The sequence below is a fragment of the Hibiscus syriacus genome, unplaced genomic scaffold (genome assembly GCF_006381635.1).
Source record: "Hibiscus syriacus cultivar Baekdansim isolate YM2019G1 unplaced genomic scaffold, ASM638163v2 tig00002169_pilon, whole genome shotgun sequence".
Classification (NCBI taxonomy): domain Eukaryota; kingdom Viridiplantae; phylum Streptophyta; class Magnoliopsida; order Malvales; family Malvaceae; genus Hibiscus; species Hibiscus syriacus.
This window is the reverse complement of record NW_024061913.1, coordinates 803,036-817,331: the sequence shown is the minus strand read 5'-3', so window position 1 is coordinate 817,331 and position 14,296 is coordinate 803,036. Positions and strand designations below refer to the sequence as shown.

At 37.4% G+C, this 14,296-nt stretch overlaps 1 protein-coding gene across 1 annotated transcript; it reads right to left on the bottom strand.

Annotated features, from left to right (window-relative positions):
* Nucleotides 1-7,697: 7,697 nt before the first annotated feature.
* LOC120137848 lies at nt 7,698-8,270 on the bottom strand. The gene has a single exon (XM_039153498.1). It carries the CDS (start codon nt 8,268-8,270, stop codon nt 7,698-7,700), a length of 573 nt encoding a protein of 190 aa, XP_039009429.1.
* Between the last annotated feature and the right edge of the window lie 6,026 nt (nt 8,271-14,296).

Sequence of the window (14,296 nt, the reverse complement as noted above, 5' to 3'; positions counted from 1 at the left end):
GAAGATGTGCTGAAATTGATGTTATTTTCATATTCTTTGAAAGATCACGCCAGGGCATGGCTTAATAGAGTATCTTCTGGCTTTATAAGGTCCTGGGTATACTTGTACAAAAAAAATTTCTATGGCATAATCCACCAAATATGAACAACCATCTTATGAATGTCATAGCGTATTTTCGACAAGGTGATGAAAAGTCTATGTATGAGTGCTGGGACCAATACAAAAGTTTGCTTCGCAAGTGCACCATTCATGGATTCCATGACTGGATGATGTTCTGCAATGGAACCAATGCACCCATAAGGATGATGTTAGATGCCTTGGAAAATGGAACATTGCTCGATAATTCACCTAGAGAGGCATTTGAAATCCTGGATAGGATTGCCAATAATGATTATCAGTTTTCATCTTCAAGGCTTAGAGCCGGGCAAAAAGCACCTGGACATTTGAGTTGAATACTACGAATTATGTGTCTGCCCAACTTTTTGCCATCACCAATATGTTGAAGAATTTACAACAATAAAGTGAGGTGAAAGAAGTGAAGGCAACCAACACAGCATGTCTATTATGTCATGGTAATCACCATGAGAGCGAGTGTGTGATAAATTAGAAGTCCATCAACTATGTAGAGAACTACAGTTGAGGAAATAACAACCCCTATTCTAACACCTATAATCTTGGATGGTGTGATCATCCAAACTTCTCTTGGGGAAATCAAAGAACCATCAATGTTAGTCAGCCCTCTAGGAAGTAAAATTTCAATGACTCCCAAGGTTTTCAAACGAATATGCCATGGCATAATTCTAACAAGGGAATGTCATCTTCATCCAACACAAGTTCTTTAGAGGCCACAATTCAAGATTATATCGCAACCATGAAGACCATGTTGCATGACCATGTGACCTCTATAAAAAGCCAAGTCAAAGCTACAACTCATCTTTGAGGGCCTTGGAGGGTCAGGTTGGCCAAATTGCCATGGCATTACATTCTCGCCCACATGGCAGTCTACCTAGTGATACTAAAGTCACTAAGGCTCAAGACATGGAGCATTGTGGTATAATCACCTTAAGGAATGGCACCAAATTTACAAAGATACTATGTTTGGGAGGAGATACTCAGAGAGCCCGGTCATGAGATTGTGTACAAAGATTCGAAGATACAAGAATATTCACATTCGATGGAAAACAAGGATGATGATTAAAATAGTGCAACCAATGAAGATAAGAAAAATTTTGCCACGACAAAATAAAAACTCCTACCAACATGAGTTAATGACCAAAGAAAAGCTGTAGAATTTTTCTACGAAAAATTTTTATGCACTGATAATCACTTGAAGCATGATGAAGAAGACGAGGAGGAGCTCAATGATACTCCAAAGAAGATAAGTCAATCTAGCTTACCCATAGCTAGACCAAGTATGAAATTTGAAACTTTGAATTCTATTAAATTTGCTCTTCCTAAACCCTAAGTATTTGTTTATTTGTCTAGGCTAGAAATTTTGAAAGAATTAAGGAATGAAATGGAGATTAAGGAAAAATACCCTAACGATAAATTATTATTTGCCACGGAAATTTTATGGTATGTTGACATTGTCAATTTTCTTGTTAGTGTTGTTTTACTTCCTTACTTCAATAGTCTAGGAAAGAACAAGGTCGTACACGATGGTGGTTACTATCATAGGGATGACCCCGACCCCTTCAAAGTATTTGCTTCCCAAATGATTACAAGTTACCACAGCAAAAAGAAGCGAAAAGAGATCTCATTCCACTACCATTCAGCTTCATACAGAGTGCACTTTGAAGGAGACAATACTACTACAAAGGTCCTACAATTCAGATATGAAAGACACAAAATGTCAAGGTAAAATATTTTGAAGGTTGAACTGTTATATGTGTGGGCCATTTTCGTCACACTGGAGCTCCAATCGAACGAGACAAAACTGCCATAACAATTTGAGATATTTTGGAAAGAACAGACTCCCAAACATGTAGACAGGGGTAAAGCCCCTACAATAGATGCTCCCAGTTAGAAGGAATACTCAATTGGTGTTCACACAAACAATGGCATTGCTTATGATGTCCACCCATCTATACAAATTCCACGGTAAATTACAACACTTCTGGCCAAGTAGACCCAAGACCAAGTGATGAATCTGACCAACAACCTGAAGACCTTTTTTTCCTATATCAAGTGACGGGATGAGGATATAGAAACAACCTTCATAGAACTCCTTTCGCATGTAGCTCTTGATCTTCTAGTCTTAACTGATACACTTTTACGAACATATGCAAATGCCACGAGATCAGCAAATGCTCAACAGCTAGACAATGAGGATGACCCGAAAGATATTGATCGAATCTACACCGTGCCTACAACCAAGCAATATTAGATTGAGCCCCAACGACTAACCCTAATAGTACCACCTCAGCCCACAAAGCCACATAATGCAACACAATTGGAAATGCCGTAACAATTCCCTTTGTGCAGGAGTCAACGCTATTTGAAGAGGGTGTCAGAATGTGAGAAGCCTCAATTCACCCTAATCCTTGAAGGCCTTAGGACCCCCTACTATACCACCTTCAGATTATGAACACTCCAGCCCCACACCATTGTGTAAGCGCTCGCGTCGCATAGCCATACGGTAACCATAGTACCACCACCATAAATAGTCAAGGTACCTTGTATTGCATTGCATAACATGTAGTTTAGTTTTACTTTAGTTTTTATTTAGCATTAAGGACAATGCTTCTCTCAAGTTTGGGGGAGGTAGGGCATCTCAAATCATTGCATGATAGTATAAGTAGAATGAATATGACATTACATTAGTAAGTGTTTGAATTAGTTTTCTAGAATAAATTAAGGATGCCCAATGATGACAAACTTTTTATGGCTAGAATTGAATGTATATGACTATTGAGGATGATAGAACCAACTCTAGGACTTGCTTCTTTGAAACCTTTGGATACACGATTGTATATTCTACATGCTTAAGGAACTTAAAAAAAATTATAAGATAACTCTTGCATGTCTTCGCATAAAACTTTGATAATGTCTTTGAATGATGAAAATCCCATATATTAAAAAATTAAAAAATTTTACGAATAAATGCTTTGACATACTGTAGAGGGACTTTTATCTGTACCACGACATTGTCTAAAAACTGCATTTAAATAAATGGCAGCCACGCCATATGAGTGAATGAAAACAGTCACGTGATAACTCTAACTGACTAGCTCGGGGGTGGATAGTATGCTCCCTTGCACCTAGAGTGTGGGATGGTAGGTGTGATGGGTGAATCCCTTCGTAGCAGTTTAAAAAAGAAGAGTAAGAAAACAATGTGAGTGTAACTTGTAAATGTCGAGGCAAAACAAGAGAGCTTGCTTAGAAATTTTCTAGATTTGTTAAGCATGGACTTGATACAATCACATGCACACACTCACACGAAGGATCTTGCCCTAGGGGATAGTACTTGATTTCTCAAACTAGTCCAGTATGTTGAAGCCAACTGTTCTGAGGGCTGTAATTCTATCCCATATGACTATCTTGAACCTGAACTTGCCATGGTATTTTTATTTTGGTTAATACTATACATTGCTTGAGGACAAGCAATAACTTAAGTTTGGGGGTGTGATAACTCTGTAAAAGGGTCATATTTAGTGTAATTTAACTTAAGTTATTGACTGTCTATGAGCCCATATAGGATCATATAGATGCATTAGGAGCATATAGTTGCACGTGTTGGAAATATATTTTGTCATGGTATTTTATTTTGAAATCGGTGTTGTGTTATGGTGAAGGTGTTTTGTTTGATGATGTGCAAAATTTGGGAACAATGATTGGAAATGCCTAGCAGAATACGAATGTCGTGACAACTCGGATGGCATTTATGGGCATAAAAAATTATATTTTATTAATAGCTAGGTGCCATTTTCTAGACGTGATTTCTGCTGCCAGCCACATAAGAGGGTTCCACTACCACCTTTACACCATCTCTCATGTAAAAAGAATGAACTTCAGGGTACTATGGTAATTTTGACACAAAACCATAGGTTTATTCCCCACTATAAATAGGAGATGAAGCCATCAGATTAAGGGGGTGGATTTTAGAGAAAAGAGTGAAGAGGCGGCTGGAAGAAAAATGTTACTCCTTTTTTCGTCAATCATTTTTTCCATGGCATTCCTCCATTACCAAGCTTGAGGGAGGGACGAGTTAGGCATTTGAGAGGAGCTAGCGAGCTAGGGCAGTTCGTGGTGGCTGAGGCGTGCTCTAGTAGCGCGTATCAAAGGCTTTGCCTCCATTCTTTTACTCTTTACTTTTATTTATCTTATTTGAGTTGTATGGAACAGATTAATTCCATGCCTCGTTTCTTGGAATATTCGAACCCCACCATGAACTAGTCTTATTTGGTGGGAGTTCCTTATGGATATTTAAGTTTTACTTTAATGGATGGTTTTTTTTTTGTATGTTGTTATTTGTTTTGTTTATGATGATTAATGCCTTAAGGTTGTAGGAGCTATGAGAGTAGCCATTCCTTAAGAGATTGATTAGTGTTCGAGAGAATGACTAAGTAGCATGTCCTTAGTGTTCGAAAGAAACTAGGGAGGATCCACATAAGCAAGGGGTTCTAGGAAGTAACTAGGCCTAATCCAACCTTAGACATAAAGCTAGAATTTCAATTGACTAAAAGGAATAGTGCTCAGTCTAGAGGTTAGATGTTAGTGCAGCTACTAAAAGGTATTGCCGTGACATATCATGTTATCTGAACCAATAGCATCCCTGCACTTGCTAACGCCAATAGGTTTTGCCATGGCATCTTGAATCTGTCGAGTCCCATGACTAAAGATAGCATAGGGCACCATTAGTAAACTCTATCAGGCAGATAAAGCATAGAAGTAAGATCATACTGAGATTTAAACTTAAGTTTCCTAAGTTACTCCTATCATTCATTCCCATAGTAGCTTGTTGTGTGAGGATTGTCAAGTAATTTTATTCAAGTCCAGTGTTTACATTTTGTTTTGCCTTTACATTTTCATTTGATTGCACTAAACACAATTTAATTTTTCACTACATTTCCATCAATTTTTCCACGACATCTATGTTTTCTTCCACATCACACCATCATTCCATTCCCACCAATATCCATTTCATTTTGCCATAACATTCTTATTTGTACATATCATCACTAACTATACTTGAGTAAAATAGATAATTGTTTTGATTGAATTTATAAATTTCCTCCAATCCCTGTTTATACGATACTCACTCATCACTGTATTACTTGTTCGATTATATATATTTTCATATATTTCGCGACCATATTTAATAGTCACAATTCACGGATAGTGTGCAATGGTATAGTTCTTTTTAGGGTATTTTTCTTTTCGAACGAGAACTCTATTTTGTCAACAGCCTGGTAATTCAGTCGAATTTTGGGGTTAAGAAATCAATAGTAGTTCATCCTGACTGACAACTCTGGTCAGATACTCTTTGGTTAAACATGACTCTGAATCTGTTTACTCTACGACCAGCTACTTGATCAATGACAAACCTCTTGGATTATCCCATGTTATTAATCTTTTATGTGTAGCCTAAGGCTTTAAATTTTCGTAGCCCAATATCACACAAGCCTCATGCTAAAGCCATTTTCAGCTTCGGAATAACTACATCTTTCCAAAAAAATTTGTATAATAATACACGATGATCTCATGTTTTCTGAGTTTATCCATATGTTTTTATTTTCAATTAGGATGCTTGCTACATGGTTTTAACAAGAAAAAGACCTCTTTTATTCATATGAATAAAGAGTTTTTGGGTAAATACATGGCAAACTTTTAACTGGAATAATTAAAAGAAAACACAGTATGCATCCTCATATATCAATAGTTCGAATGCTTTTGAACTGGCACGCCACATAATGACTCAAGTGTACCTTCTATCAAAGAGATCTTGAGGATGATGACAATGCACAAGGATAAGAAATTTCCCCTGTACTACCAAATTCCCCGAATGTTGGATATCATAAACCAATATTTGAATCTCATGCATTCTTCATTTCTTTTCTGGCTATCCAAGCCTTTTCGATTTCCAGTCCTAACCTTGACTACCATTTCAAGTCTTCAAAACTAATTTAGAACCTCCCCTGTGCACGAATTTTGAATTTACACAATTCTTAAGCTGTCATTGGTAGGTTTTCGACTTAAGACCTCATTTGGTTTCAATACGCCCTTTACGAATTTTCATCTTGAACCCCCTTTTGTTTATTCTCTTTTTTTTCTTTTTTCTTTTTTTCTTTCTTTTTCTTTTTTCATTTTTCAGTTTCCTTCTTCAGGTGAAGTACTTCTTGACAGCATCATAATTCATAGGGTTAGGCAACTCTAGTCCATCCATTTTGGTGAGGATCAAAGCTCCTCCGGAAAAAGGCTTTCTTTACAACATAGGTTCCCTCCAAATTTGGCATCCATTTATCTTTGAAATCCTTTGGAATTGGTAGAATCTTTATCAGTACCAGATCTCCTTCCTGAAACTCTCGTGGGTGAACTCTTTTGTTATGTGCCCTCATCATACGCTTCTTGTACATTTGTCCATGATATATAGCTTTTAATCTTTTCTCCTTAATCAAATTCACCTGGTCATACCTAGCTTCCACTCATTTTGGTTCATCTAGTTTAACCTATGATAGCACTCGAAGTGACGGAATTTAAACCTCCATAGGTAACACAACTTTCATCCTATATTCTAAAGAAAATAGAGTTTCCCCAGTTGACGTCCTTATAAAAGTTCGATAGGAAAATAGAGCAAATGATAGCTTCTCATTCCAGTCTTTATAAGTCTCAGTCATTTTCTCTATGAGCCTCTTTATGTTCTTATTGGCTTCCTCTATTGCCTCATTCATCTTTGGGAAATAAGTGATGGAATTATGATGTTTTATCTGGAACTGCTTGCACACTGAATCCATCATCTTATTATTTAAATTCAAGGCATTATCGGTGATGATCTTTTCTGGCAGCCCATATCGACAAATAATCTCTTTTTTAAGAACTTGCAAACTATTGACTACGTGACATTTGCATAGGAAGTTTCTTCTACCCACTTATTAAAGTAGTCTATTGCCACCAATATGAAATGATGACTATTAGAAGCTTTGGGTGAGATTTTCCCAATAACATCCATGCCCCACATAGAGAATGGACACGGAGTAATCATTACATGTAATGGATGAGGAGGGGCATGGAGATTGTCTCAATTAATCTGGATTTGTGACATTTTGTGGCATAATTGATACAATCAGTTTCCAGGGTCGACCAATAATACCCAATTCTCATTATTTGTCTATCCATTGCCTGTCCATTAGTATGAGTACCACATACTCCCTCATGCACTTCTTCTATGATCGTTTTAGCTTCTCTAACATCCACACACCTCAAAAAAAACATGATCATGACTTTTCTTGTACAAGATCTTGCCATCAAGCACATATCATGCAACTATTCTTCGAATAGTTCTTTTTTCATTCTCAGTTGTTTGCTCATGTAGCTTTGATATCTGATGTATTGTAGGATATCATAATACCAATGATTTACATCCTCTTTCTCTTTTATACTATAGCAGTGGGCTGGATACTCATAAGTTTGCATCTCAATAGGCATCGTACTTGAATGTTCATTGCCTTTGAAGGATGATGCTAATGTGGCTAGAGCATCTACATTTGATTCTCTTTTCTATGGAGGTAATGGAATGTCACTTCCTCAGACTCTTTGATAAGCTCCATGACCAACCAATTGTATTCCACTAACTTGGGGTCTTTCGTTTCCCATTTGCTTTTAAGTTGATAAATTACTAGAATTGAATCATCATACACTTTGAGTGTTTTTACTTTACGCTCAATGGCAGCTCTGAGACCCAGAATACATGCTTCATACTCGGCCATGTTGTTTGTGCAATTGAAGTTCAGTCGACTAGTGAAAGGATAATGTTCTCCATTAGCTAAGACCAAAATTGCCCAAATCTCGTGTCCCAAGGCATTCGAGGCACCATCGAAGTTCATTTTCCAATATTCATCATTAGAGGAAACTGCTTCTTCAGCTAACATAGCTATTAACTCTTCATCCATGAAATCAAAGTTTAACGATTCATATTCTTCCGAAGCCCTGCTTGTAATGAAATCAGCTATAGCACTCCATTTGACTACTTTTTGGATTACATATTGGATGTCAAATTCATACAATAAAATATGCCAACAAGTCAATCTTCCAAATAAAGTGGGTACACCCATTAGATATTTTAAAGGATCAAGTTTGGAGATCAACCAAGTAGTGTGATACAACATATACTGCCTATGCCTTCGAGTAGTCCAAACTAAAGCACAACAAAATTTCTCGATCAGTGAGTACCTTACCTCGTAATCAGTGAACTTTTTTTCTGAGGTAGTAGATTGCTCTTTTTTTTCTCAGTTTGGTCATGTTGCTCTAATACACACCCCCATTGAATTCTCGAAGATTGACAGGTTAAGAATTAATGGTTTTCATAGATTGGTGGCATTAAGACTGAGCATTTGACAAGTATCCCTTTATTTCTTCAAAAGCTCCTTGGTAATCATCGTTCCACACCCTTGGGATATTTTTACGGAAAAGGCAAAAAATGGAATCACACTTTTTGGTTAATTTTGAAATAAACTAGACAATATAGTTTAATCTTCCCAACAATCCTCAAACTTCTTTTTGAGTTTGTGGGGGTGGTAAATTTTGAATGGCTTTGACTTTGTCTTCTAATTCAATCCCTTTTTTTGCTTACTATAAACCCTAAGAGTTTTCTAGATATTGCCCCGAATGTACACTTGCTTGGATCGAGTTTCAGCTGGCATTTTCTTAATCTTTGGAAGAGTTTTCTTAGATTCTCTACATGTTCATCTTCCGTTTTTACCTTAACAATCATGTTATAAACATAGACTTTTATTTCCTTATGCATCATGTCAAGGAACAGTGTTACCATGGCTCTCTGGTAGGTTGCCCCTGCATTCTTTAGCCCAAATGGCATCACCTTGTAGCAAAACGTGCCCCACATGGTGACAAACATAGTCTTTTTCATATATTCATGATGCATTTTTATTTGATTGTAACTCGAAAACCCATCCATGAATGAAAATATGGAGTTTCAAGCAGTATTGTCTACTAGGGTGTCTATGCGCGGTAAAGGGAAATTATCTTTAGGGTTGGCCCTGTTAAGATCTCTATAGTCAACGCATATGCAAAATTTTCTATCCTTCTTGGGTACTAGAACAATGTTTGCCACTAATTCCAGATACTTGTCTACTTTCAAGAACCCAATATCGAATTGTTTCTTTACTTCTTCTTTAATTTTCAGTAGCATTTTGGGTCTCATCCTTCTGAGCTTTTCTTGTACCAGTTTACATTTTGGCTTTACCAATAGCTTGTGTACCACTAACTCGGTATATAAACCTAACATATCCTCATATGACTAAGAGAACACGTCTTTTTATTCTTGAAGCAACTCGATCAGACTTTTTCGTCCCTTAGTTGATAGGGCAGTGTAAATCTTTATCTCTTTCTTATTTTCATCGTATCTTAGATTTAAGATTTCAATAGGCTCTGCATGAGGCAGAATCTGTTTATCCTCCCTTTCCACCAATTTCATCAGTTCATAAGGTAACTCACATTCCTCCTCATTGTCACAACCCTCGACTTCCCCCTGATATATGGGCAGCTCAAAATCTATCTCTGGGTCAGGGTCATCCGCATTCATACTAGTAATATCGGAGGTCCTGAAATAATAAAAAATGAGTGGATATATATACTTATATACATATAGGAGAAAACTTATCCCATATCCAAATAGAATGAAATAATAATAAATAATAAATAAATAATGAAAAAATATGCACGGGAAAATGTTTGCCACTTAGCAAATTGATAGGAATACATATTTAATTAAATAATTAAAAACACATAGATTAACCCTTTACAAAAGATCAACTATTGTCCCAGGTTTTAGACAATAGGGAAAGTTTCTTGTTCATTACTCTGAAAAGGTTTTGTAAACTATAGGTAGTTCTTCTGTAGTCTAATTGTTTAGCACGAAGCCTGGTAGTGCTGGATAAATGCCCATAGTTCTTCATTCTTTGATCTCATCCTCTGATATCATATTGATGCCTAAATCCCTTAGGGTATCCTCAACAACTGGCTTTTCTGATGACTGGCCTACCTAAAACAAATGGCCCTGGATATGAAGGTGTCATATAGTGGCACAAAAGTCAAAGGCTCCAACTTAATATTCTCCTCGGCTAGCCTTGCTCTACTTCTCTCCTGACTCTTTTGAATGCCTTTCAGTTTTCCTTCAAATTTGGGTGGTATCCTAAGCCAAAGTTGTCTCTCTTGATGATGGGACAAACTGGATTGACAGATACCTATAGGCAGCTTTCTAACCCCTTACTGGCCTTAGCTCCTTTTCCTAACGTCAACCTTAATCCCATTCGGGTGCAATTAGATCATTTGGGCTTAGATATTCTTTTCCCCTCAGCCAAAAATGTGGCATTGAAGAATTCTAATGATCAGAAGGAGCATTCGATGGCATCCTTATCTACTTCCATGTAAAGAGTAGTGGTAGAAACAGAAACGATAATATCCTCATCAGTACTAATACATATCAACCTCCATTCGATCACAAACGTAAGCTTCTGATGTAGTATGGATGGCATTATCCTCGTCTGGTATATCCACGACCTTCCTAATAAGTAATTATAGGTCGGCATGATATCCATGACAAGGAATTCAGCCTCGTAGGTAGATGGGTCGATAGTTAGGGGGATGTCGGCCTTCCCCAGCACTTCTCTCTTTGTTATGTCGAATGCTCGAAAGATACTCTGGCAGTTTCTCATGTGTGTACTATCGACTATCAATTTTTTCAAAGTTATCAATGGCATTACATTTAGTGTCTATCCATTGTTGATTAGCACTCGATATAACATATGCCCCTTGCACCTAACGGTAATGTACATGGCCATGGTATTACCAGTCATTCCAGACGAGATTTCGTCATCAAATAAGGATATGAAATTATTGGATTGGATATTTGCAACTAATCAGTCTATATTTTCCACTGGCACATCCTTTGGTACAAATGTCTGGTTCAAGAATTTCAAAAAGCATTCTGGTGTACTTTGGAGTTTAGAAGAAGAGCCAAGATCTATATACGAGATGACAATTTATGATGTTGCTCCACAATGTTGTACTCACTATGCTTAACCAACTCATCATCCTTGAATAATATCTCTACCCTATTCCCTTTATCAACAACAGTTCTTTTCTCAGGTTCATTAGTCTGATTGGCAGAATAACATCTTCTATTTTTGGTGAATTACCCCACCTCATCTATTACTCCTTTGGCGACCTCGGGAATGCCCACATTATCCAAATGGAACTCATATCTCCAGGAGACCTGTTTATTGTCCTTATAAGGGAAATAAGGTAGGGGTGTGATCACCACTTTAGGGGTTATTCTCTCTGCCATATGAGTTTTTGACGTGATGACCAGAGGGTGGTCGGTATTATAAAATCCCTTGGATGAACCTTCAGATGTATAAATCTCTGATTCTTTCTCCTCATCTGCTTCTTGTAAAATTTTATTTCCTCGTTATCAATCAGCCTTTGCACTAAGGTTCAGAACTCAGCACAATCTTGTATGGTATGATTCTCGCAGCTGTGGTATGGACATGCATTCTTACTCATGTCAACCACGTTTTAGACCAGCAAGCCCACCTTGATCATCTTCCTCCATACCTAATGCATGGGTTACTTAACCTTATTCACCTCAGTTATAACCTTTTTTCCTCTTTCTTTAATAACTGCATTGACTCTTACCCTAGTATGGTTCGTCAGTAGGTTCTAAGCCTTATTGGGTTGTTCACTGTCACCAAAGTTGATGACATTCCTCTGCCTTAATCTTTCAATGATATTTTTGAAAGTAAATTTATTCTCTACTGAATACCCTGAAGCCCCTGCATGATTTATTCACATTGAGCATTCGTTTCATACCATTTTGGGTAGGGAGGTTGCATTGGTGAAGTGTGGTAAGGCGACACCACATGTTTATCATACAATATCTGAAATAATTCCTTGTAGGTCATAGGGATTGGGCCAAACTGAAGCCTTTCTCTTTCTTGTCTCAGTTCACTAGCCCCTTATCTGGTAGGGTTCTGTACAGTTGACACGGACGATTGAGGTCAGGATATAGTAATGTTGTTGGATTCATACTTCTGCTCATTATTACCCTCGTTGTCCTTTCTTTTCGCTGATGGCTTCCTGTTAGATTCTTTTTCGTCAAGCTTTCAACTATTGATCATCATTTCAATCATTTCTCCTGCATGACCACATCAGAAAAACTATGCATGAATTTCCTATAAGGTGGCCAAAGAATGGAGTTTTCAGAGTGTTTACGAAGAGCATCTTAGTTTCTTCTTCCTCAAGTGGTGGATGAACCTGTACAGCTACATCACTCTACCTTTGGGCATATTGCATGAAGCTTTCGTTGGACCTCCTCTCCATGCTCTACAACAGGATTCGATGAGGCCTCACGTCTTTCACGTGCGTATACATCTTTAGCCAAATTCTTCCAGGATTTAATTTGAGCCATGTTCAACTGATTGTACCAGTAGATAGTTGATCCTGGTAAGCACCCTTGAAAGCAATGGATTAACAGTTGATCATCCCCTACGTATCTGATCATATTTTTGTAGAACATCGTAATGTGTGCATAAGGACATTTCCTTCCATCAAACTTTTCAAAACCCGAATTTTGAACTTGGGTGGCAGTACTAAATCAGGAACCAAACTTAGCTCATTAGCATCAATCCCATACATGTTATTATCCCCTTCATAGACTTAATTTCTTCCTCCAGTTATTTCTATTTTTCTTTGAATTTCTTGTTCGTCTCTTTTCTACCTACCTCATCAAAATCTGGGACATCTTCAATTTGTTGTTGGTTTAAGAAAATGCTGGACAAATTTATATGCACCCTTCCTGGCTGAGAAGTCGCTCATTGTTGTACTCTAATATGAGGTGGTGTAAAGCATTGAGGGTATAGGGGCTTATCAGTAGTAACACCAGTAGCAGAAGCCTTTCCACGATCCTCTTGTGGTGTGAAACCCGGGGGGTATAAAGGTTCTTCAACAGTAGCAAGAATAGTTGGGGGTTTTTCTCTCTATATATTTCTTCCTTATAGCATGCTTGTAAGTTTCTCCATTAGATCATTCTAGGATTTCAATATTCGCGCATCTCCTCTTGAGCTTTCTTGAAGCTCTCATGTATTCGAGATGGGCTTTCTCAATTTGAGTGATTCTCTCGTCCATTACCTTTTTTCGGGTGTGGTATTGATGCTTAGAAGTGTTTGGTATTCTGTAGTGTAGCCTTTATTATTAATTTCAATGTCTTGACGATGAATATAAATTATATGGAAGTGAATTACTGAACAAATAATTGTAAAACTGCAAATAAAATGTAGAATACAAAATTTGAAAGTAAATATAGTGCAAATGCATGTAGAAAGGCATTGATTCATAAAATCTTATCAGTATTAGAACAAATTTCATTTAGGAAAAAATCATCATCATTACAAGACGAAGCCATTACAGAAAGGTCTAGATCTAGTATTCAGCTCCATTATCTCGTTGACAAGCCAAGTGACCCTTTTCCCAAATCTGATGTTGGGTTTGTGTAGCTCTGAATGACTCTTGCTTGGATATCTATCTCTCCTAGCTTTATTGCAACACCACTCAACTGATTAGTGGTTTCGATTATCATACAATTCACATTTGTTTTCCAATCCTCATAGTGATCATTCGCGTTCTGCCACTACTGTCTGGTGCTTCGATAGTGTGCTCAAGACCAGTGATCTGCACTTGAAAACTATGTAGCGTATTCTCTAAGTCACAAAAATTTATTTGTAAAGTGGTATTCTCTTCGAGGCTAACCCTTAAATATGTCAGCCCATGTTGACCATTCTCCACAAATAAGGAATTTTTGAGCTGTAGGATGTAAGCATTATACTCTTCATTGTTAGCCTCAGCTTGGGGTAACTCTTCCTCGTGCCTCGCTTCCATCTCTTTTTTTTCTTGAGTGATGACCTCTATTTGTTCATTCTTCGCCCCACATCGTTGTATCCAAAGGAAAATTTCTTCCTGCTTTCCTTATAGTAAATGATCTCGATGCTTTCTTTTTAATATCAATTCTTCACTACTTCGTCTCTTTTCAGCTTCAAGTTCATTTATTCTTCGTCCTCTAATCTCG